We start from the raw sequence: 24056 nt of genomic DNA, 5'->3' as shown, positions 1-24056 counted from the left end.
TCCCTGGCATGCGCCTCTCTATTACAGCAGATGCCGGGTCTGTATTCACATATGCAAAGCCAAGCGGCGAGATGCCGCTGGCCCTGCGTGCACGCTCATAGACCAGTCTAGTCTTCACAATGCGAATACAGACCCGGCATCCGCTGTAATAGAGAGAGGCGGATGCCGGGTCTGTATTCGCATTGCGAAGGCTAGACTGGTCTATGGGCGTGCACGCAGGGCCAGCGGCATCTCGCCGCTGGCTTTGCATATGTAACCCCGCCCACGAATGACGCAACAAAGCCGGAAGGAGGAAGAATTTACAGCAACGAAGACTGGGGAGTATGCGACGTGGGAATACCCCTTTAATACTGTCTCTACATTGGCATCCTGCCTATGTAGTTGAATAAAATGATACAGCAGGAAGGCTACAGGGCTCGTTCACACGGGGGGCAGATTTTGACTCGGGGAGCCAAAGTATAGTCAAAACCCGCCTGCCACGATGTCAGCGAGCCGCAGAATCCGCCTGAAGAAAGGGCAGCTCGCTTCTTTTTTTCCGCTATCGGCAGTTGCCAATTGCAGAATAAACCTAGTGGTCTCCATAGACCACCATTGTAAAGAGGCGGATTATAACGTGGATTCCGCTGTCAAAATCCGCCCCTTTGGCCCCCGTGTGAAATAGCCCTTAGTTTCCTTCTCTATTACTCAGGGATTAGCTAGTGATGCCTGCTGAAGACCTGCTGCATCAATATTCATAGGAGGATCACAGATCTCCAGACCGAGGATAGGCAAGTACTGTTTTTTAATTAATATAGCACAGCTACAGTGTGGGGCCACTGCTGGACATTATTACTTATCTGGGGGCCAGTGGGGAGCATGATATCATGTGGGTCTGCTAAGGGAGCTTGGTGATGGTAGAAGGTGAATTTGTGTGTGTGCTGGGTGGAAAGTATAGGATGGTGTAGCTTTGAAGATACAGTGCAGTTGTGATGTGGTTCCAGCTGTAAAAAAAATCCACATTAAAACTTAATTTTTTTTACTTTTTGCTAAAGATGCCTTATGCAGCCATGTATACAAAAATATTCATCTGTATAATAAGCACAACGTTTGCATAAAAAAAAAAAGATATATACATGAGAGATACATACTGCAGGACTAGGGAACGTAGAAATTATTATCAAACAAGTTAAAATAAAGCTTTATGTACTTGCATTTTTCACATTAGTTACCTTAAAAGGGATTTCCAGGACCGGAAAATTTTTGATCTTGTGGATAGGTCATCAGTATCACATTGGTAAGGGTTTGTCACGGATGACCATGCACTAAGTATATGGCTGGAGGTAGTCCTGTTTCTATTTAAAGAGGACCTTTCACCGATTTGGGCACAGGCAGTTCTATATACTGCTGAAAAGCCGATGAATTCAGCGCACTATCGGCTTTCCCGATCTGTGCCCCGGGTAAAACGCTATCGGTCCCGGGACCGTAGCACTTTACAGTCAGAAGGGCGTTCCTTACAGTCAGTCAGGTACGTCCTTCTCCACAGCAGCGCCTATCGCGCTGTACAGTGTGAGCGGGGAGGAACACCCCCTCCCCTCCTGATAATAGTCGTCTATGGACGAGCACTGTGAGCAGAGGGAGGGGGCGTTCCTCCCCGCTCACACTGTACAGCGGGATAGGCGCTCCTGTGGAGAAGGACGTACCTGACTGACTGTAAGGAACGCCCTTCTGACTGTAAAGAGCTACGGTACCGGGACCGACTGCGCTTTACCTGAGGCACAGATCAGGGAAGCCGATAGTGCGCTGAATTCAGCGCACTGTCGGCTTTCCAGCAGTATATGGAATCTGATGAAAGGTCCTCTTTAAGTGAATGGTAGCAGGGCTGCAGTTCCAGGCCCCACTGATAGAGTGTACTGAGCTCTGTACAGTGTAGTGGTGAGACCTGGAACTGCAGCCCCATTCACTTGAATAGTAGCAGGCTACCTCCATTTATGTAGTAGATGGCTACATCAGCTGATCAGTTATATGGTTTGGATGTCGGACCCCAACTGATCTGATAATGACAACCTGTGGCTAGGTTATCAGTATCAAAAATCTTCAGGTCTTTGACAATCCCTTTAAATTAGTCAGAAAATTCGATTTTTAATATAATGCTGCCATTATATATTAATCTGATGCGTTGAGTATCTTTTCCATGGAGATCTCACATCAGGGGGCAGTTGAAAGGTTGGTCAGGCAACAAAATGTCCTTTATTGCCCATGCAAACAAACATGTGGCTTACAGCAAAATTCTGTATACATCTAGCTGAAGGCTATGTTCAGACTTCTAGTGGTCCTTTTTCAATCTTTATTGACAAATAAAATAAAATACACATCAGTAAGAGAAGGAACAAAAAACACTCAAACAAACCAAGGCAGCCATGTTAATGGTCCACGTGAAAGGAAAACACTTTACTGCTCTTGTCTGACTAGATCTGATCTACTTTTTGGCACCATATACAGTATATAGTTTTACATAATTCACTATTTGATTAAAAACTGCCTTTTGCTAATGTGATAATACATTCTCAAGATGAAGTATGAAATAAAAAAAAAATAAAAAAAAGAGCAAGAGACCAACATATCGCAATATCATTTAATCATAATACACTTAGAAGTTTACTTTCCAGATGCCCAAGATCTGGATACTGAATCTTGATACCAAACTGCTGGCAAAAAATAAAAACAAAATGTGCAATTATTTTGGAGCTGAAATCCAGGTTCAGCAACAGTGTGCTCACATTTGTAGATCCTTACTCGTAAAAATAGAAGAAAAAAGGTCCAAAAAGTTTCTCTTGGAATCAAAAACACAGACTGTGCAGCCCACTGGTCAAGAATACTAATTCAGTAAAGATGGTGGGTGATCACTATGGCAAAATCTTGATCCAGTTTGGTCCAGTACTGGATGATTACAGATTCTCAGGACTGGTTGTAATTGGAGCTTTGGCTTCCATTTGGTCCTTGTTCCCCTTCACTGGGAAAGAGCAAAAGAATGAAAAAAGAATGCTGTATTCCCATCTTAGGATACAAGGTTCCCTACCTAACCAGACAATAAGTGATAACGATACAGTATAATAAAACTATACATTTTACATTACACAAGCATATGCATAGATAAGACATCAAAAGGAGGGATTTTTTTTTAGAAATATGCCATAAATATATATAATGAAAATTAGTTAGGGTATGTTCACATGGAGTTTTTTTCAGACTGATTTTGAGGCGGAATCCACCTCCCATTCATTTCAATGGGAGTCAGCAGCAGTTAGGAGAAAAAAAAAGGAAAAAAAAAAAAATCAGATAGAGGGGGAAAAAAAGCAACATAAACCCATCTTTAGATGGATTCCGCCTTGAAAAACCCACTGAAATTAATATAAATAAAATGTATTATTATTATGGCTGCTTTCTTCTTCCCTGGAAGTGACATCATATCTGTTGGTCACCTGGCCATGCTGCAGCTCCGACCCATTCAATTTAATGTGGCATTACCATGTGACTAACATAAGGTCACTTCCTGAGAAGAAGAAAGCAGACATGTTTTTGAGTCCAGCACAACCCCTTTTTTTGTCAGTCTTTCCTGAGTTAGTGTATGAAGACTATTTGCTATGTTGTCTCATATATGCTGAGCACACAGTGATACTTTTTATTTCCTAGCAATTGAACCGGACGAATGACCTGTTCTCCCAATGGGTGGAACCATTCCAATCAGGCATTCGTATCATGTCATATCTCTGAGGTTTGTGTTGCAAAGCCCTACCTCATTGAATTCCTGTGAAAATCATGATTACTGCATCCTAAACAAGAATCTTTTGGAAAAGCATCTAGTTTGGATTTTCTAGCTGTAATATATAGGTTACCCTACATGCAACTAATTCTAGAAGAAACATTCATACTAAAACATTACATATTTCAATTTACCTGTTGGGTGGTGGCTTTGGTTTTGGCATTTTACCAAGAATGGCAGCCATTTCTTTCCGCTCATCAAAATTTTTCCATTGTTCATAAAGCTTCAGAATAACTCTAATAATTTCTAAGATCTGACAACCAAAACAAATGTCACATTATAAGTCAGGACACCCAGGCAACAGATTTACAATAAAAAAATAAATAAAATAAATCAAATCAAATATAGACAATAATAAAGAAAGTGAAATGAGACACCTTTTCCATGTCTACGGAAAGTTCTGCAAACCACTGGCGTGCATCCTTCTGCTGAACAACACATGCCACGTGCAGGCAGGCTGAAAGAGAATGGACACTTTTATAATATAGACCGCATGTCACTGACTGTTCCCAGGTTCTTAGACTGGTTACACACTACATTTTTTTAAAATCTGTTATCCTGATGATTGAAATAACGGATATTAGAACTACCAGAGTGACAGATACTGAAAGTGTTCGGGTCATCATTGAAACTATTTTTAAAGTAGCACTCCAACAAAAATGTATTCTGCTCGGTTAGAAAGCTACATGATGTTAGCCAAAATAAAGGTAATCTTAACAGTGGCTGTATTTTGAGTTCTCCACTCCCTTCTTCCCTCCTCAGCTGTATCATGGAAACAACAATCAGACCCTCCAACTGATACAGTGGGGGAACCTAAGGCTGACTTCACACGAGGTATTTTGGTCATGATTCTGAGGCCGTATTCTCCTCAAAATCCTTACCAAAAAGACGATTCCCATTGAAATCAATGGGAGCCGGTCGGTTCTTTTTTCCAGGAGCAGTTTGTTCCGGCTCCTGGGGGAAAAAAAAAAAAAGAACGGACATGTTCATTCTTCAGGCGGAGTTGCCTCACGAATCTGCCTGAAGACACATTCTCCTCCCAACTAGGCCCATTCATTTGGGCCTAATATGAAGCAGAGTGCGTGACTGATGCCGGTGCCGATGCACTGCACCGGCATCCAGTCGCAGCTACCTGTATTTTGGACCGGAACCTGAAGTGGCCTCCACCTCAGGTTCCGGACCAAAAAACCCTGTGTGAACTTGGCCTTAGGATTAGTTCACACGTGAGTTTTTTGGACCGGAATTTGATGCAGAGGCCACCTCAGATTCTGTTTTTCAAAAAACAGCTAGCCGTGACTGGATGCTGCTGCGCTGCATCGGCATCCCTTCGTGGCACTCCGATCCAGATTAGGCCCAAATGAATGGGTCTAGTCAGAAGGGAGGTGTCGCGAGGCGGATGTCTGCTGCTGAAGAATCCGCCTGAAGGAAGGGCATATCGTTTCTTTTTTCCGCGAGTGGGAACAAACCGCTCGCGGAATAAGGAAATGACCAGCTCCCATTGATTTCAATGAGAGGCGGTTTTCTGAGCCAGATTCTGACACGAATTCCGTGTCAAAATCCGGCCGAAAAAACCCTGTGTAAACTAGCCCATAGTTCACCAAACTTAATATTGACAGCACTGGCAGCATATTCCCCAAAATTAATAAATTCTAATAAGGTTTTTCCTTCTCTAGTTGGGTGACAACCAGACACCCAACTTATGGCTGCAAGATTTTGAATGCAGCTACTATTCTGCACCTGTGATGTTTATGGCACTGCAGAATTATACCCCATAATGGCTGCTATCAAAACACATATGTTGGAGCTCCACATCCTCAAATGAGGGAGCACTCTAGTGGGTGGAAGCAAAGCCAGCCCTTTTAGTGAAAAATATACCAAAAAGAACCCCAGCGACAGGTTTCCCTTAACCCATTTAAGCATCAAATAAGATCAAGATTTTAATTTTGTGATAAATATGGTGAAAATAGCGGCATTTACACTTACCGAGAGCAATCATAAAAGGAGGGTATAGTAGACAAAGATCTGTCCTGTATGTGTCATTCACTATTCTCCTGGAGAACAGAATAAACCAATATCAATTGTGTGGAACCCACAGAGTGCAAATGCAAAGAAGTTCAGTTTATTATACTATTATTACAAGGTTGCCCAATTTATATTTTATTTGAAATAAAATAATATTGTAGAGACGTCTAAATGCAGTGTTATGAATCTGGCACAGTTAAAGAGGACCTTTCACCATATCCGGGCACAGGCAGTGTTATATACTGCCGGAAAGCTGTCGGCTTTCCCGATCTGTGCCCGGTGTGAAGAGCTTACGGTGCCGGTACCGTAGCTCTTCTATGGTCAGAAGGGCGTTTCTGACACTTAGCCAGGTACATCCCTCTGCTCACAGCGCTCGTCCATAAACGAGTATTATCAGGGAGGGAGGGGGCGTTCCTCCCCGCTCCACAGCACAGCGTGATAGGCGCCGCGAGGCAGAAGGACGTCTCTGGCTAATGGTCAGAAACGCCCTTCTGACCATAGAAGAGCTACGGTACCGGACCGTAAGCTCTTCACACCGGGCACAGATCGGGAAAGCCGACAGTGCGCTGAACTCAGCGCACTGTCAGCTTTCCGGCAGTATATAACACTGCATGTGCCCAGATATGGTGAAAGGTCCTCTTTAAGTCTATAGTGACAAAATGTTTCAAGGAAGCCGTTGCATGAGGTGTCACGTGGCATTATGTCACTATGGAAGCAAAAACACTGACACTGCACAATAGCATATGTGGCAGATGTAAGCAATTCTCTCAATGATAACAGCTTCATTAACGGTCACTAGTTTCTGTCCTCTAGTCCCCCTTCCTATGTGCCCTTTATTTATCAGGGTGTTTTATCCAATACACTAGACACCCACAACCTCAGCGTGTACAACAGAATCTTACGTAGGGGCAGCATCACATACAGAGTGACTATGACTAAGAACTATTACATATTCTTTAATATAATAGCATTACCATGCCAGTGGAAGCAGCATGTCTTCTTGTCCCATATCTTGCACATATTGTAACAAAGGTCTATATGGATGATAAACTATCAAGCAACAATCCTATATTAAAAAAAAAAAAAAAGTGTTACAAAATGGTAAGGGCTCTAAATCCCAGGATATGGTGCAATTTTGTAAATGAAATTATTATTATAGGCTAGATTCACAGTACCAAATCTTGCACGTGCAACTTCGTCTGTGTGTGCAATGAATTTAATGGCCTGTACACGATGCTGGGAGATGACCTGCTAGCATTATATTAATCCTTGATGCTAGGCGTGATAGCACCACTCTAAATAAAGGGTAGTATGTAGTGGAGAGGGGCAGGAACCCTTAATTGGTCACCAACTTTTCAGACAGGAAGAGAACGCTCACTGGGAGTTTGGGATCCAGGTAGAAAGATGGTAAGACTATGTTTGCAATGTGGAAGAAAGAAACCACCTTAGGTAGAAAAGACTGTGTGTACGAAGGAAACCTTGTCTTTGTGGAGAACAAGAAAAGGGGGCTTCCGGGACAGGGCAGTTAAAAAGCATGGAAAGGGCAGAAACCTGTACCTTAAGAGAAGAGAGACCTTGGTCCAGGCCAGACTGGAGAAAAGATAGGATTCTGGGAAGAGAAAAGTAGAGCGGAGAAAAATAGTTTCTCTCACACCAGTGGACGTATGCATTCCAAGTGCGATGGTAGATCGTAGCTGACTGGGGTTTTCAGGCCTTGACCATGGTCTGAATAACAGGCTCCAAAAACACATGACGCCTCAGAACTTTGGCTTCAACCGCCAAGGGAGACAGCGGGCCTTGAGAAAGTAGGAAAGAAGGCCAACTGACAGAGGAAGAGACCATGAAGCATCCACCAGCAGGAACATGAGGTCCATGTACCAGGCTCAGCGGGATCAATGCAGAGCTTCCAGGATGGCTGAAACCCTCTCAATCTTGAGCTTATTGAGAACCCAAAGGAGAAGTGGAAGAAAAGGAAACAGGTAGAGAAAGTGGAAATCCAAAGTAGGGAATCACGAGAGTGTCGGTGGTGATGGCTCAAGGGTCCCCAGGGACCTGGCCACATAACGAGGGAGCTTGTGGTTCAGACAGGAGGCGAAGCGGTTGATATTGGGCACGCCGCAATGGAAGGACAAATGTAGGAAGATCTTCTAATGAAGTAACCACTTGCCCAAGTTGAGCTTTTCTTGACATGCAGGGAAAACAAGGAAAGGAAATACTCAGCCACTTCCAGGCGATACATTGATTCCACCGAACTTCTCCACTTCTACTGTCCTGTGGCTGTGCACGGATATTCAGCTCCCTCGGTTCAGAGCACCAACAACTACATCTTTAGATAAAACGAATCCAGCATAGCCACCATTTGAAGATAAAAAACTTCTTCTTTATTTGGACATTCCTTGTAAAGCAGTCTGACGCTTGTATTCACTTTTAGTGCTTTACAAGGAATGTTCAAATAAAGAAGAAGTTTTTTTTATCTTCAAATGGTGGCTGAGCTTTTCTTGGCTTAGGAAGTCTGCCGTCCAATTGTCTATGCCTGAAATGTGGACCGCTGACAGAGCTGGAATGTGACGCTCTACCCTAAGAAGAGAATGGTAGGCTTCTTGCAAGGTTGCATGGCTACTGATGTCCTCCTGGTGGTCCAGGTAGGCGACCTACAATACATTTCAATTGTGCAGACTCCCAGCTTACGCAATAGAGATGTAGTATAGGCTTCAGCGCTAAGCCCGAACTCTGGCTCTATTGTACATTCACGTGCTGACGTCAAAGAAGGAAGAGGTGCCGTTACCTGGAGAAGGAAGCCTAGATAGGAAGAAGATGGATAAGTATGATGGAATGGATTGGCGAGGGGGCAGTAGTGGTGATGATCTTTTTCCAGAAATGGGGAAACGGATCGCCACCGGATAATCAGAAAATGTCCCTGGGGCGGTCACCTGACCACCCCTTGAATATGGGTAACTATCCAATTTGATTAATTATGTAATTTAGAAAGGAGGAGAGGGTTTAGATTAGTGTAGGGTATTATAGTTATCCCGGGCAACCCCCTAAGTCCATCTCCTGACGCAGTGTACAGGTCAATTATTCCAACATACAGATAGACTGAATCCATGTCCAAGACTCTCTAGTGTAAAATCAACTTTTTTCACTTCTTTGAATGTGTGGAGTGTTTTTTGTTTTAATGGCTAATTAAAAGTTACATTTTATGGAACCTGGATAAGTTGCGGACCAGCTTTATATCATCAAACATATTTAGCTTTAAAATCAACCATATTGTTGACTTGGCACCACATTCCTTTTTTATGACAGGAGAAAGTGGGGGAGGCAGCAACTTGGGGACATTTATCACACAACCACTTACCATTAGCTCTAATAGATAGAATTCACATTCTAGTATCTAAAAAGAAAGAAAAAAAAAGTAGTGACATTTCAAAAATATAAATAAAAACATATTAGCCTAAAGTGCAGGTTTCTTTTTGGTCAATGTGACCAATTTCAATTTTTTTATATGTATCAAAATTCATTTTCCTCATAAAATGTACATCATAATAATAATCATGTTATAGTAGAACAAGCGGCTACAAGATTTAATCAAAGTTTCCTGTGACAAGAATGATGAAAATAGTCAAGATGTGCCGGCTCGAGTGTGTGACAGCACTCTGTTGTCTACAATTTGTTCTATCTATACATAGTAAGTATGAAAGGAGCCTCAGGTGTTCTATGTAAAAGGATTAGAGCTTTATTTCTGTCCCAGTACAGAAGCAGAGCGCGCACAACATCTAGACAAATATTAAATTGGCCAGGCTTGCTTACATGCGACCCTCTCCATTGAAGTCTATAAGAATTACAATGATAGCTCACACTGTAACCTCATCAAACTGTCTACATGGGGCCTCAGAAAATATGGTCTGGAGAATCCAGACAGTAAAACGGACACATTTTTGAAACTAAATATGATCCAGAGACCATGACTCTTTGCATCACAATGATCTATGTTGCTAGGCTTCCAGCAGCTCCTCTCTCCTGTAGTGCATATATGTGGGACAGTGGAGACATGAGGAGAAAGACTCTTACCATTACAGATCACTATGATGCAAGGAGACCCAGTCTCTGCACCATACTCAGTCCAGGAACCATATTTGCATATGTGCATGGGATCTGAGACTGTGGTGGCTTACTATCAGTAAATATCAGTTGTCGGACCCCTTTTCATTCTCCACAAACATAAGAATTTTGATGTATTAACATGATATACTGTTTGGTGTGCAGGCTCTTCTGCAGCATTTACAAAAACCACTTGTCAGGGTCAGTTAGTGGCACAGTGAACACATCATAGACTGACAGCACAAAAAGAGCCCATGGTCCATCTAGTCTGCCCTTATAAAATGAAGGGACAAAACACATTGGGTTACTTCTTTGCTTACAGAACAATATAAAAACCTGATCACCTACTTACATGATTCATCCTGTATGGAAACTCCTTAGGAAATGCATAAGAGAACCTAGTTTTTACTGTAAAGATAAGAAAATATTTTGGGTCAATGGTGGTATGATGGTGCATTTACAAAACACTAATTCAGTCACTAAAGTACTGTAACATCAGGGACAGAAAACCCAAAAACGTAATCTTGGCTACACCATGTGAAAACACGCATGAACTGGAAAGGCTATTGTCATTATATGGCTGTAATAGATTCTACCTGTGGAGCACCCAGACTGACTTTCGTATGTCAGAGTGAAAGGAAAAAAACAAAACAAAACCCTATAGTCTTTTCCAACCTAATCCAATTTTTTTGTTTCATAAATAAAACACAGTTCTCAGTTTAGCATCTTCATTTTATTAATTATAAGTAAAATGGCAATTCAATAAGTTCTTTATATGTTCATTTCCAGCTCTTTCCACCATTGGTGTTCCAGCTGATTTTGCATACATTTTTGTTCTAAATGTCAAACAGTCATACTTTTTAAAGAATAGGGCTAAGGGTATACATATGTCACATATTCTACTAAAAAAAAGCCACACTACTGGAACCTTAAGATCAGTAGATAAATCCACAATGAGTAACATACAGAGTAAGGGTATGTTCACATAGTGAAATTTGACCCACAAATCAAAGCAGGACAAAAAAAAAAAAAAAATAAGCCTCCTGCTCGATTTAGATGAAAGTTTAGCTTTCAGCCTCAAGACCTACGGCACGAAAACACTCTACGGATAAGGCCCATTCAGCTAACTTAATCAAGTGAAAGCCGCGGCCAATAGCCGAGAAAGTCCACCTCTTAATTCCCCTTCCTTTCCGCTGTAAGTATGCACCTTAAGAAGCGCTCCTTACCAGATAACCCACTTTATAATAACCAATGAGTACTTACATACAGAAGTAGCAGCAGAGATTAACCTTGTGTTTGAAACAACACCAAATTCCTGAAAAGGAAATTAGAACATTACTATGAACCAAATAGGAGTTCAATCACAACAACCAGTTTTAAGATATATTAACCTGATAGTGACCCAGCGAAAAAGATAAGAGCAGTTCAGTACCGCTTTTGTCTCCATCTTTACATACTACATAGTGCTCAATGACCATTATGTAGTGAATAGAGGAAGAACCAGAGCCTCTACCCCTATTGGAACGGACAGTCATGTGAATGCAAGTGTCTCACAGAGTAACAAAGCTCTTTGGGTTTTCATAAACCCAGATCAGCTCTGCCTACTGTCACAAACACAGACTGTTTTGACCTATAACTAAGGTTCTTAAAAATGCCCCAGTTACAGTGAAGAAAAAATTAAATGGGAATAAAAAAAAAAACTTTAAGGTTGGATTCACGCCTCTCTATCATTCCACTTTAAAAAAAATGCAGAGAGAAAACTTCTCTCTCTGCATTTTGCGGGTGGAAACCCATTGGCCCCATTATAGTTTTAACCATCATTTTAAGCGGATTAGGTTTCCGTTCATGGGGTCCCCAAGCGGGCCAACAAACGGAAATCCGAACACAGGTGTGAACCTAGCGTTATTTAAAGTGTGCATGTAACCCTGAGGGCTTTCTGACCTCATGAGGGACATATTAGTGTAACACAAGCAACATTTCCTAATGTTCTTACCTCTACTTTGGATGCCAAAAAGACACAAGTTGGTGCCATTAATACAGGGTCTATACTTTTTAAGGAATACCTGAGAAAGTTTAACAAAAAAAAAAAAGTGTCAGAGCATCTTACATTACATTATTGTATGTTGTGTCAGTACTTAGAGAGGCAAAAATGCAAAGATTACATTCTAACATCCAAACACTAAACTACACCGTACACCTTGCCGCCTGTCACTTTCTCTGGATGCCATATTGGCTGCTTAGTATAGTTAAGGGCTAATGATGCGGCATCACAGAAATGTGGAGCTGCACTATTAGAAAATGAAGTGCTTTCCTAGGTATCAAGCGGTGAGGTGGAGCAGGAGGAACATAGCTGAGAACCCTTATTCATTAAATGACATGTACAGAACAGTTTTTGCTCTGGTTGCAAATACACAATGAGTACTACTATTTTCAGTACAATAAAATTGGGAAGACTGTAGAGTCCATGGCACTACCAGTCAGTACAGTTAGGTAAATAAAGGAAGACAGGCAAAACATTTTCCAGAAGGGATAATAAATGGGCTGTGGGTAGACTTTCTAACCCAAAACATTTTTTATCTTTGTCAAAATACAAAAGTTTATCTAAAACTAACTATACCCTATGTATGGTAGGATAGCCCACTGACATGTAACTATTGCCCTGTCCCACAAATCCACAAAAGTTATTAGAGTACCAACCATTGGGGAGATACTTTCCCCTCACTATGCACGGCAGCACCCAGTCTCCTTTCAGCACATAGATACAGAAAAAAAAAAACACTCCGCCAGCATTTTGAGATAAAGATGGAAGTCCTTTATAGGAGGCCAAATATCACAACATATTGACCTGCAAGTGTCGATGTGTGTAACCTCGATTAAAGGACTTCCATCTTTTTCTCAAGATGCCAGAGGAGTAGTTCTGGTTTGTTTGTTTTTTTTTACCTATCCTGTCAAGACTTATAAGAAACAATAACCATAAAGCAAACAAATGAAAAAAGCGCAGAATAAAGAGTAGCTCAACTTACCGAGCATAGAACCTTTTAAAGTAAACAGTGGCAGTCGCTATGACTTGCTGTCTTAATTTAAGGTGTTCCCCTAAAGCTTGGATGACTGTAAAGGAATAACAGTACCATAAGAATCAATTAGATTCATATTACCCCCCAAAAAAGACAAATATAATAACATACAATATAAACAACTTTAATTTAAAGGGTTCCACTCATCTCATAAAGTGGTAACATACTTCTCTGCTCAAACATCCAGGATCCACTCTGATCCTTGCAATGATGAGCCGCAACATTTGTGCAGTACTGCCTCACCTTCAGTGTACTTTCCTGCACACTGATGCACCTGAATGTTTGGGGAAATGCTGTCTGTCCAGCCTGAATGGAGCTGTAATACAGTTCCTATACACAGCTAGGGTGCTGGGGTACCAGAATAGAGAGACTGAATCAGTAGTATAGTCCCTCCATTCCCAAGATTAGTGGAATTCTTAGATATCAGGCTCACACTGTGCATAAAAGTATATCCTAGTGTTATTTCATTAAGAGATGAAAATACCATTTTAGGCTAAGGCCCCTTTCTGCTTCGATTATACCTATACACAAACTGCCGGCGTTTCCGGAAGTATAATTGACATGCTGCCACAACGTTTTGGAAACCACAGCTTTTCTGCTGCACGTATTTTCGCCTAAGACAATGTTTTATATAGATTTGGGTGACTATACTGTCCACCAGAGCAGATGAGAGGAACATAATGTAGTTAGTATAACTTTTCATCACCCTCCCAAAATAGCAAAAATTGTTTACCATTTGTAAAAAATATCTGCAGTTTCCAATACTCTTCCTCAGATAAGAATTTCAAGTCTTTTTGTCGTTCTTTTAATAAGTCTTGTTTATCCAATATCCACTGCAAACTGGAAAAGATAAAAGTACATAAATATTTGAATAATAGAAAATCAAAGTTTACTTGGGTCATGTTGTCGGACTACTTAGGGCAAGTTCACACGGCAGAAAAGGTTTCTGTCGTGTGACTTTTCCACGCGGCTGGCCGCAACGGGATAACGATGCAGTGCAGCATCGGGAAGGGGTTACAGAGGACCTTTCATGTCCTCTGCTATGTAACATATTATATACTGTTGCAAAGAAGACAGGGCACTTATATCTCTGGTACTAGTGCACATACGTGCAAAACTGAGAGTAAGCGGAATTCAACAAAGTGTCTCATTTGCAGAGTTCCTAAAGTACGGTAATCCCATTTTGGAAACTACACCCCTCAAAGAATTTGTCAAGGGGTATAGTGAGCATTTTGACCCCACAGCTGTTTCACACATTTTAATAACATTGGGTCATAAAAGTGGAAGAGTACTAAAACTTTATCCAAAATTGTTTTCATTTCCACAATGGATTAAAGGAGAAGAGCACCCCACCAGTTTGTTACGCAATTTCTCTTGAATACAGCGATACCCCATTTGTGACTATAAACTGCCCTATGGATACATGGCAGGGCTCAGAATGAAAAAAAGAGCTATTCTGCTTTTGGAGGGCAGATTTTGCTGGAATAGTTTTCAGGTTCCATGTTTTCAGAGCCCCTAGAGTAACAACACAATGGAAGCATCCAAAAATGTACTCCACTTCGATAACTACACGTCGTAGAATTTATCAATGTATTCTGACAATTTTGACCCCAAAGCGGTTTCACAATTTATTAACATTGTGACATGAAAATTAAATATATTATAAGAAATAAATATTTCATTTTTACGAAGTAATAAAAGGAGAAAAAGCAACGAACAGTCTGTTACACCATCTCTCCTGAAAACGACAATTCCCCATATGTTGTCATAAAGTACTGTAGGGGTACATGGAGGGGCTTGGAATGGGCAGTATCTGGCTTCTGGAGTACTGTTTTTGCCGGAATAATTTTTCAGATGCCATGTCTCATTTTGGAAGCCTTACAGAATTTATGAAGAGGTATAATGAGCATTTTGAGATGGGTTCCAAAAAGAAATGCGCATTGGATGGTGCAAAATGAAAATTGAAATGTTCCCAGATATCTGCTACTTCAGTGCCCCATATTTCACTGGGCAATGGGAAAGGTCAGCTCTTCAGTTATTATCCTCTGTTTCCTGATTTTGGAAACACCCTACATGCAGCCCTAATCTTTTGCCAGGAAATACGAAAGAGTTCAGAAGTAAAAGAATACCGTGTAAATTTGAGGTCTAATTAGACATTTACACTGCATTGGTGGGCATTTACAGAGGCCCTGAAATAAAATAAATAATTCACCCCCAAAATATGACCCCATTTTAGTAACTGCATTCCTCAATACTCCCCGTTGCCTCCAAGAGCGGTCTGGTTCTGCTGCTCTTTTGTTTTCTTGTGGCGGAATTCCTTGCTGGTTGTGACGTCCCAGGTCCCTTTCCTTAGTCCACCAATTGGCCTCAGCGGCCTAAGGAAAGGACCCGGGGATATCACAGGTAGTGACGTTTCGTGTCCTTCACAGAGTCTGTTGATTGTCCTCAGCGCTTACAAGCGCCAGAAGAAAACATCAGCGCAGCAGGACCAGACCGCGTTGGGAGGCACTGGAGAACGGGGCACGCATGTTTTGGTTTTTTTTCCACCTCTCTAACTATAAATAAAATATATCCTAGACAACCCCTTTTATGTGCAAAGTGAAAATTTTGATTTTTTTTTAAAGAAACATGCCATCTCAGTGCACAATTGTTGTATCCTGAGTACAAAAAAGCTGCTTATTTGGATGTAAACTGCTGCTTGGACACACAGCAGGGCTTAGAAGGGAAGGAGCACTGTGCTTTTTGGCTTTTGGAGTATAGATTTAGAGGGACTGATTTTTGGGTGTGATATTGTTTTTGCAAAGCTCCGGAGGTGCCAGTAAACTGGAAGTCCCCTTTTTGTAGGGGTCATTTTAAGATCTCCGTAAACATGACATGATGTCCAAAAACCAACCCAATATAAATCTGCAATAAAACCTTATGTGTATGGCCAGTTTAAGACTTTCTGCCAAACCCTTAAAAGTATCTAATGGTGATGCACTCTCAAAACAGATCTATTCACATGAGCACTCCAGACCTTCATTCTCATGATCACAAGGGTTCCTTTAAACAGGACCTTTCATGACCTCCAACAAGTCCAGTTCTTTACATCATTTAATAGGTGCCGCTCCACCGATTCTGGCACAGTTGGAATTTTTTCTCTAGCCCCCACTGCTGTTCCTTTTGGTGTTATACAGGCTCTGTACTGTCAGGAGGGCTGTGTCAGGTAAGGGGTGCGATTCTGATACAGGCTGCCTCTGACTGGAGCTCTGAATCACCCCATGACATATGTTGAGCCACGCTATATTTAGAATATTCATCTTGGATATGGATAGCTTTTATAATCAGGCATGTTATTGTTTCATTGTTTACATTGCCTTGAATAGATTTAGATATGGAATTATTAAAGGTTATGTTTTAACATTTGCTGGTTAAACATAATGTGGGACAATAAAGCTCAGACACAGTGTATCTGAATAGAGTCATACACAGACCATTGATAACAGTCACTCAACCAGCTGGGATGGTCCATCAGATATTGGGGATGACTTTTACCCAGCAGTTAATATTAATCAATGGTTTGTATAGAAGGCTATGAACATACGACAGGGCTATACAGTCATGCTCACCTGTCAGCAGCCACACTAACATCACAAGTCACCCATGCAATACACCAACATAAACCATATAGTACTGCTAACACCACATTCATAAGATAAAACACCTACAATACAGGATTGTTCACACTGCACCGCTCCCACACACTGAGCAGTGCCAGGACACTATTCACAAATGAGGCCTGACCTCCAGACCAGAACTTGCGGCACTTACTAGTGAGAGCTCTGCCAGAAATTCCCCGCCATGAAAGCGAAACCGGGAGCAATAAAACTAAGCGGAAAGCGCCAGTCGTGACGTCACTGCGAGCTCTGGAAACCGTTCTGCGCTGTCTACAAAGTGCAAAGAGCCGCTGGAATGAATCAAGGAAGCGAGCCGGCGCGCAACCTTCAAATGCGTCCGGCTGGAAATACCCGCGCCTAGGAACTAATTGTTACGGAGAGTTTCTGCTTTACGCTGCCCTGCTAGAAAGATTACACAGCGAAGCAATCATGTATTTACTTCTAAAGAGATGTCCTGTGTGCTTGTCTATGAGTCAGATTTACATGCAGCATCGTATATATGACAAAAAGATGTACCAGCCTGTTCTGTGCCCTCAGAGATTGCATGTCTCTACCTACTGAACTGTTTATCCTGAGCTCCCTGATTCATGAATCTCTCAACACAAAAGTCTATGATGCATATGCAGGAGGGAAGATGATGCAAGTCCCATCAGGGTCTGTTGAAGGGGGTCTGGTTGCAACATTTGATTACATTAGTGTCAATGGGAACGGACACAAAATCAGTGCGTGTCTGTTCTCTGCAACAGTTTAATGTCCATTGCTGTCATCCTATGATGGAAGACTGCGACGGACATTAATAACAATAGTTTGAATGCTCCCTTACGCTTGGGTCACAGTTTGTGCTCGGGTTTCCATTATTTGGGTCCGCTTGGGGGCCTGAAAAACAGAAACACAATCTGCTTAAAAAGTGGAAACCATAGACTATGATGGGGTGCGCTGGGTTTCCGCATGAAAAATGAGAGCAAAGCCCTGCTTGCTGGCCTTTTCTCACTGCAATTTTCAAGAGGAATGGGGGATGGAATACCCAAACTGACACCAAGGTCTGGTGTAAATCCAGGCTTAGAGGGCAGGTTTTGCTGTAATAAGTTTCAGACGCCATGTCCCATTTGTAGAGGCCAAAACTTTGGAAACTAGACCCCTCAAGGAATTTATCAAGGGTATCGTGAGTACTTTGAACTTACACAAGCCTTTCGCAGAATTGCACCAAAAAAATGGAAAATGACGTTTTTATCTATTAAATGTTTCTTTTACCCAAAATGTTTCAAGAGGTAAAGGGAAAAATGCACCCCATAATTTGTTAAGCAATTTCTCTCAACTATGGAAATGCCCCACATGTGGATATAAATTTCTGTATTGACACACAGCAGGAAAGAAGAACCATTGAGTTTTTCGGAGGGTGGATTTTGCTTGATTTGGTTTCAGGTGCTATGTCACATTGGCAGAGCCCCTGAGGTACCATTGCAGTGGAATGCCCCAACAAATGATCTTAGGGGGCATTCACACGGAGTAACTCCGGGCGTGTATCACAGCCGTACATGCCGGCGTTACGGCAGACTGCCGAACACTTCCCATTCACTTCAAAAGGGAGCGCTTGTAACAGCGGCGTTTACAAGCGCTCCCATTGAAGTAAATGGGAAGTGTTCGGCAGTCTGCCGTAACGCCAGCGTGTACGGCTGTGATACACGCCCGGCGTTACTCCGTGTGAATGCCCCCTTATTTTGGAAACTAGACCTCTCAAAGAATTTATCGAGTGGTATAGTCAGCATTTTGACCCACAGCTGTTTCACTGAATTTACTACCAATGGTATGTGAAAATGAAAAATTACTTTTTTTCCCAATAAAAATTAGGCCCAAATTTCTCATTTTCACTAAAGGTTAATATTAGAGTTAAGATACCATCTTGTATCATTTGACTCCATTTTGTCTGTCCTCCATCTTGTCTCCCCTAAAAGCCATGTTTAAAGTGATTAAAAATTTTGGCGGTATGGTGTTAAGAACTCAATCTTATTAAAAATGTTTTGAGATTTCCAAGGCCATCTGAGCTTATATGTTCAGATGCTAAGATGGCGGATACCAGAAGTGCACGCGATGTTCATGTGCTAGTCATGCAAAATGCCCATTCAATTTTTAACCAATTGTATAGTGTGCTTTATATTCCTTCCTGGCGCCCTTAGTGGCTGCCTTGATGCAGTGCTCCAAGCTGGGAGCAACCTTCATGTTTCCTTTCTCACTCTTTTTCTCTGTATCTTCAAAAATCCTGTAACCAAGCAAACTAGCACTATGAATTAGCAACTATAAATCGAATGGAAGACCCTGTGGAGTATTTTGTTCCTTTTGTTTCTATTGTAAAGCATGGACAATGACTCTAGACCTGGTTTAGCTGGTTTCCTGTGTGTACACATGTGCCTGTTACCATCCCCCCAGCTAAGGACAGCATGGACACCATGCGGCATGGAGGAGAAAACCTACATGGAAGTGTGGACTTTTTATTTCAAGGAGATGATTTCTGGAGTCTATTGCTGCTATGTGAAGATGCTACAGCCGACTGGTATTTCTTTCTATTACTGTGGACACGTGGGACTCTGTTACAACCTGGGAACCTACCATCACCCACCTATCCCATGAGTTATGGAAGCTTGGCAAGAGAACAGCACCATGTACACCTGGATGGTTTCTGACTTCTTTGGGGCAGTAGAACACAGTGGTAAGAAGAAAGGAAGAGGGCTTGTGATGAAGGACATTTGGGGCATTTTTTGTGGTTAATGGACAATAGTGCTGATGCAAGATGCCGAACTATCAGCTGTGAGCAGGAGATCTCACTACCTACCAAAGAACTACCACATGTTATCATGATAGCTGCATATGTCCCCCACCTCTGCAAAAATGGTTTTCTGCTTGTTATATCTACATGCTGTGATCCCCTCCTCGTGTCCTCCAACCACATTCGGCTGTACTATTAACATCACTCCGCACAGAGAACTAAATGATCCTGCAGTGTGTCTGTGTTTCTTTCTTTCTGCCATGAGCTTGTATGTGTTTTTCTCTCTTGTTATATACTACTGTACCATCTATGAAACTGTATCACTGAAATTTCCCCATTGTGGGACTATTAAAGGATTATCTTATCTTATATGATGTAGTGTGTGATGTGTAAGCTGGCATAAAGCCACTATTTTCCTGTAAAGATACCCTGACAGTTCTCAATAAACAGAATTTATTATAGACACAACACTGTGCTTACTGTATGTCTTCTCCAAGCTTGTATTGATTACCAGATTAGAAAATCAACAATATCTCAGGTTCCCTTGATATTCCTTCAGTTAAATACGAAAAATCACCGCACAGTTTTTTACACAATTTCTCCTGAACACGGCAATACCCTATATGTTTTTGTTGTATGGGTACATGGTGGAGCTTAGAACGGAAAAGGCTAATTGGGTTTTAGAGGGCCGATTTTGGTGGAATAGTTTTTGGGTGCTATGTCTGATTTACAGACTCTAAATGCCAGCACAACAGAAAACCTCAAAACATTAACCCATTTTGAAAACTACACCCCTCAAGGAATATATCAAGGGCTATACTGCATTTTGATGCAACTGTTGTTTGTTAGATTTTATTAACATTTGGCAATGAAAATTAAAAATTATATTTTTTGCAATAAAGGTAATAAAAGCAGTTAAGGGAGAAAATGTATCTAACAATCTGTCACGCAATTTCTTCTGCCAACGGAAATTCCTCACGTGGAGGAAAAATGCTGTTTTGGTACACAGCAGGGCAAAGAAGGCAGGGAGGGATTAGGCTTTTGGATGGCAGAATCATTCTCAAGTTCCATGGCACATTTGCCCCTAAGATTGCAGGAGCGTGGCGATGCTGCGGCCCGGCACCCGCCCCGGTGTCTGTATGCTGGGTCCGGATGCCAGGTCTGTAACTATGATATTGCCGTAATGACTCGAGTATAAGCCGAGGTGGACTTTTTCAGCACAAAAACTGTGCTGAAAAACACAGCTTATACTCGAGTATATACTGTAAACATTTTTTTTTTTACTTTTTAAAAAATATTTTGTGACAATAGGGGCCTGAACAAGCGGTTTAATAAGTATACACTACAATACACAGTGTATAGGATGCTGTCAAGCTGTGCAAATGTAAAGTCTCACAGCCTCCATTATGGGCAGGATCAACCAGGTATGTGCTAGGGATCAGGTACCACAGGCTGCCGAATTAAACCGGGACCTCTAGCATGTTGAGTAGCTGTTGGACCAAATGTCTACCACAGTAAAGTATGAGTGTAAGCTCTAATTATCCAATACATCAAAAATATAGACCATAGTAGCAAGTAATTGACTCCAAAGTTAACTCCAAATAGAGTCACCTTCTGCTGGACTTCTGGTACCCTGGGGTATTATGGATCAGCTTTTCCATTTAAGAGCCTGGGACCCAAAAGGATCCTCTAGCCAGCCTATCTGACACTGTTCACATATATGGACTGGCCAGGCCAATGGACTAGTACAAAAGATAACCTTTATTTACTCTATTGCTGCATGTTACTGAGGATGTGTACAAGAGAGTTAACTTCACTGCAGTCATGAACAGTTGGTGTAATGCAAAACTGGATGTCTAGGGAGGGGGTGGATGAAAAGACTGAGTTATTGGATTTCTTGTCTGGGCCTGACTCTTATACTACATTCACACAACTGAGGTGCATGGAGGGATCTGTGAAAATGGACAAAAATAGGACATAACCTACTGTATATTTTGACAGTCTGTTACACTGAACCGTCAAAATAATAGTCATGTGAATTCACAGACATCGAGTTTAATGCTGACATTAAAATATAGATTTGAATATAACTTTACTTTATTACTTGTAAGAGTTGTAAAAATTATGAAAAAAGTGACTTTATTACTCTTCTATATAAACATGCAAAAAATGTTCCATTTAATTTCAGGTTGCGGTAATAGTCTTTGAGATGCACAACACCAGATTTCCTGGTTTTATCATAGTGTTCATATTCACTTGTTTTGACTTTGATTGTGTATTTTCTTACCTAATGATGTGCAGTTATTTTCTAGTACAATGCCTTCTGACATGGCACATTGAATGGAATCATGTCAGGTATATAGCAAGCACTCCCAAAAGACAAAACAGATTCTACCCTTCGCACTAGAACATATGCTTCAATAGCTATTTAGTGATTAATTCTGCTAGAGGAATTTCTATGCATGAATACAGATGTTAGTACATACAACAAGTGACTTTTACTTTTAAAGGAGAAAAAGCTCAAATAATATTTTAACATATATTAGAAAACAAACTACATGTGGTTTAGATTTCCAGTAGCTGAATGGTATTGGGGGAAAATCATCTATGTAGCTCTACCAGTGTGAAAAGAGCTGTAAAAAATTTAAATTTTGGCAGAAAGTGTCTAAAATTGCGTTATATATATTATCCAGTACAAGCCACTGTGAACAAATGGATCAGACAGTAAATATCCAGCTGTCAGGTCTTTATCTCTCTTAACATCTGCCAATAAGGAACAGTTGGAAATGCCCCCATTCAACTTAGATGATCAGCTGAACCTGTTAAAATTGGTGGATTCAGTCAATAAAACATCTCATGTATATGGCCATTTTATGTTTACAATGTCTAACTGTTAAAAAGGATAAGTAAACCAACCCCAGCATACATAGAAGTTATATATATAAAGCCCTCTGACACAATTTTCAATTTCTGCAAAAGATGATATAGATTCCCTCTTCTATGCTGTGCAGTATTCAGCCACCCTAGAGCTCCATTCCATGGAAACCAGGGAGGCCCAATAAAGTCAGTAATTGGTTGTGTATTTGAAGAAACTATGCCTTCCAAACCATATATCTATACAAGGTAAAATTTATTTTATTGAATGCTGTCTTTTATATTTTATGTATTCACTTTTGAATTTATTTATGCATGGCTTTAGTTGTGCATCATCTTCAGTTTTATGTTCTGAGTATGGCATGCAAAACTACTTTATATTAATTCTGCCCAACTTGGGTTGACTTCCTGATACTGATCCTTACTAGAAATGAGCGAGTAGTATACGATCGAGTAGGCATTTGAACGAATACTATGGTATTCAAAATACTTGTACTCTATCGAATACTACTCTTATTCGCAGTAAAGATTAAATTCAGAACTAGCATTCAGAGCTATAGCATTCGGCCAATCAACGCTGGTTCTGCAGCAGTCTCGTCTTTGCTAATCAGGAGAGCTGGCAGCTTGTGGTTATGCGGGAGCTGACTTTTTCTCATAGGAATGCATTGACCAGCGTTGATTGGCCCGAATGCTATACAGTGTAAAGCATTTGGCCAATCAACGCTGGTTCTGCCGGAGGCTCGTCTGTGACGAGGTGGAGTCTAAGATTGGACCACAGCAGTCTTCATTGTGGTCCAATCTTAGATTCCGCCTAATCACAGACGAGCCTCCGGCAGAACCAGAGTTGATTCACCGAATGCTGTATACTGTATAGTATTCGGCCAATCAAGGCTGGTCAATGCATTCCTATGAGAAAAGGACAGTGTATAGCATTCGGCCAATCAATGCTGGGTCATTCATGCGGGCAGTGTGCTGCAAGCACACGGAGCCCATTATATGCTACGGGGTCCGTGTGCTTAACTGTTCAGCGCTTGCAGTTGCGCTGACATTCCATTCAGGGGGGGGGGGGTGTCCTCCTGCGGACTCCTTCCGGACGGGAGGCAAGCGCTAATAGCCTATGGGGTCCGTACGCTTTAACTGCACTTCGCTCCTCCTAAACACTCTCCTCCTGCTACTCGTAGACTTGGTGACTCTCCTAAAGTCGAATATTGGTTTCCCCTGAAACAAGCATTTTTTCCCATAGACTATAATGGAATTCGATATTCGATCGAGTAGTCGAATATTGAGGCTCTACTCGAAACGAATATCAAATCTCGAATATTAGACTACTCGCTCATCTCTAATCCTTACCTATTGTAATCTCCAGTTTCTCTCAACAATATGTCTCATCCTGACATCATCTGAATTACTGCAGAGAAAAATGCAGTAAAAACGCAATTAAAAGCATTGCGTAAATAAATGTAATGCAGTGGAAAGACTTTGACTGTTTGATGGATATGACACTGTGAGGTACCACAGTAAATATAGCCATTGCCTTTACCATGAAAGATAATTTTTATGATTCCAAGAAATCTAATATAAATACAGATCAATTAATATGGACAGTAAATGTATATTACATTACACAGGTTTGGAGGGTAAAAAACTTAGTTGCTGCAGAGGAGAGAACAGACATGCAGTAAACTCAATGTTTGTGTTTATTTAAAGTGACAGTGGCATAACTACCGCCATAGCAGCAGAGGCAGCTGCCACAGGGCCCGGGACATTAGGGG

General features: G+C 41.3%; 1 protein-coding gene across 1 annotated transcript; it reads right to left on the bottom strand.

Annotated features, from left to right (window-relative positions):
- Positions 1-2629: 2629 nt before the first annotated feature.
- CCNC (cyclin C) lies at positions 2630-16944 on the bottom strand. The gene is made up of 12 exons (XM_075266656.1): positions 16804-16944; positions 13727-13833; positions 12943-13027; positions 11913-11982; positions 11183-11234; positions 10272-10327; positions 9177-9212; positions 6796-6887; positions 5783-5850; positions 4177-4256; positions 3934-4052; positions 2630-2989 (listed from the first exon to the last, which is right to left on the bottom strand). Exons 1-12 carry the CDS (start codon positions 16833-16835, stop codon positions 2935-2937), a joined length of 852 nt encoding a protein of 283 aa, XP_075122757.1. The 5' UTR covers positions 16836-16944; the 3' UTR covers positions 2630-2934.
- Positions 16945-24056: the final 7112 nt, after the last annotated feature.

Source organism: Leptodactylus fuscus, chromosome 3 (assembly GCF_031893055.1).
Source record: "Leptodactylus fuscus isolate aLepFus1 chromosome 3, aLepFus1.hap2, whole genome shotgun sequence".
In the NCBI taxonomy this organism is placed as follows: Eukaryota; Metazoa; Chordata; class Amphibia; order Anura; family Leptodactylidae; genus Leptodactylus; species Leptodactylus fuscus.
The sequence above is the reverse complement of the archived record's forward strand: the minus strand, read 5'-3'. Positions and strand labels throughout refer to the sequence as shown.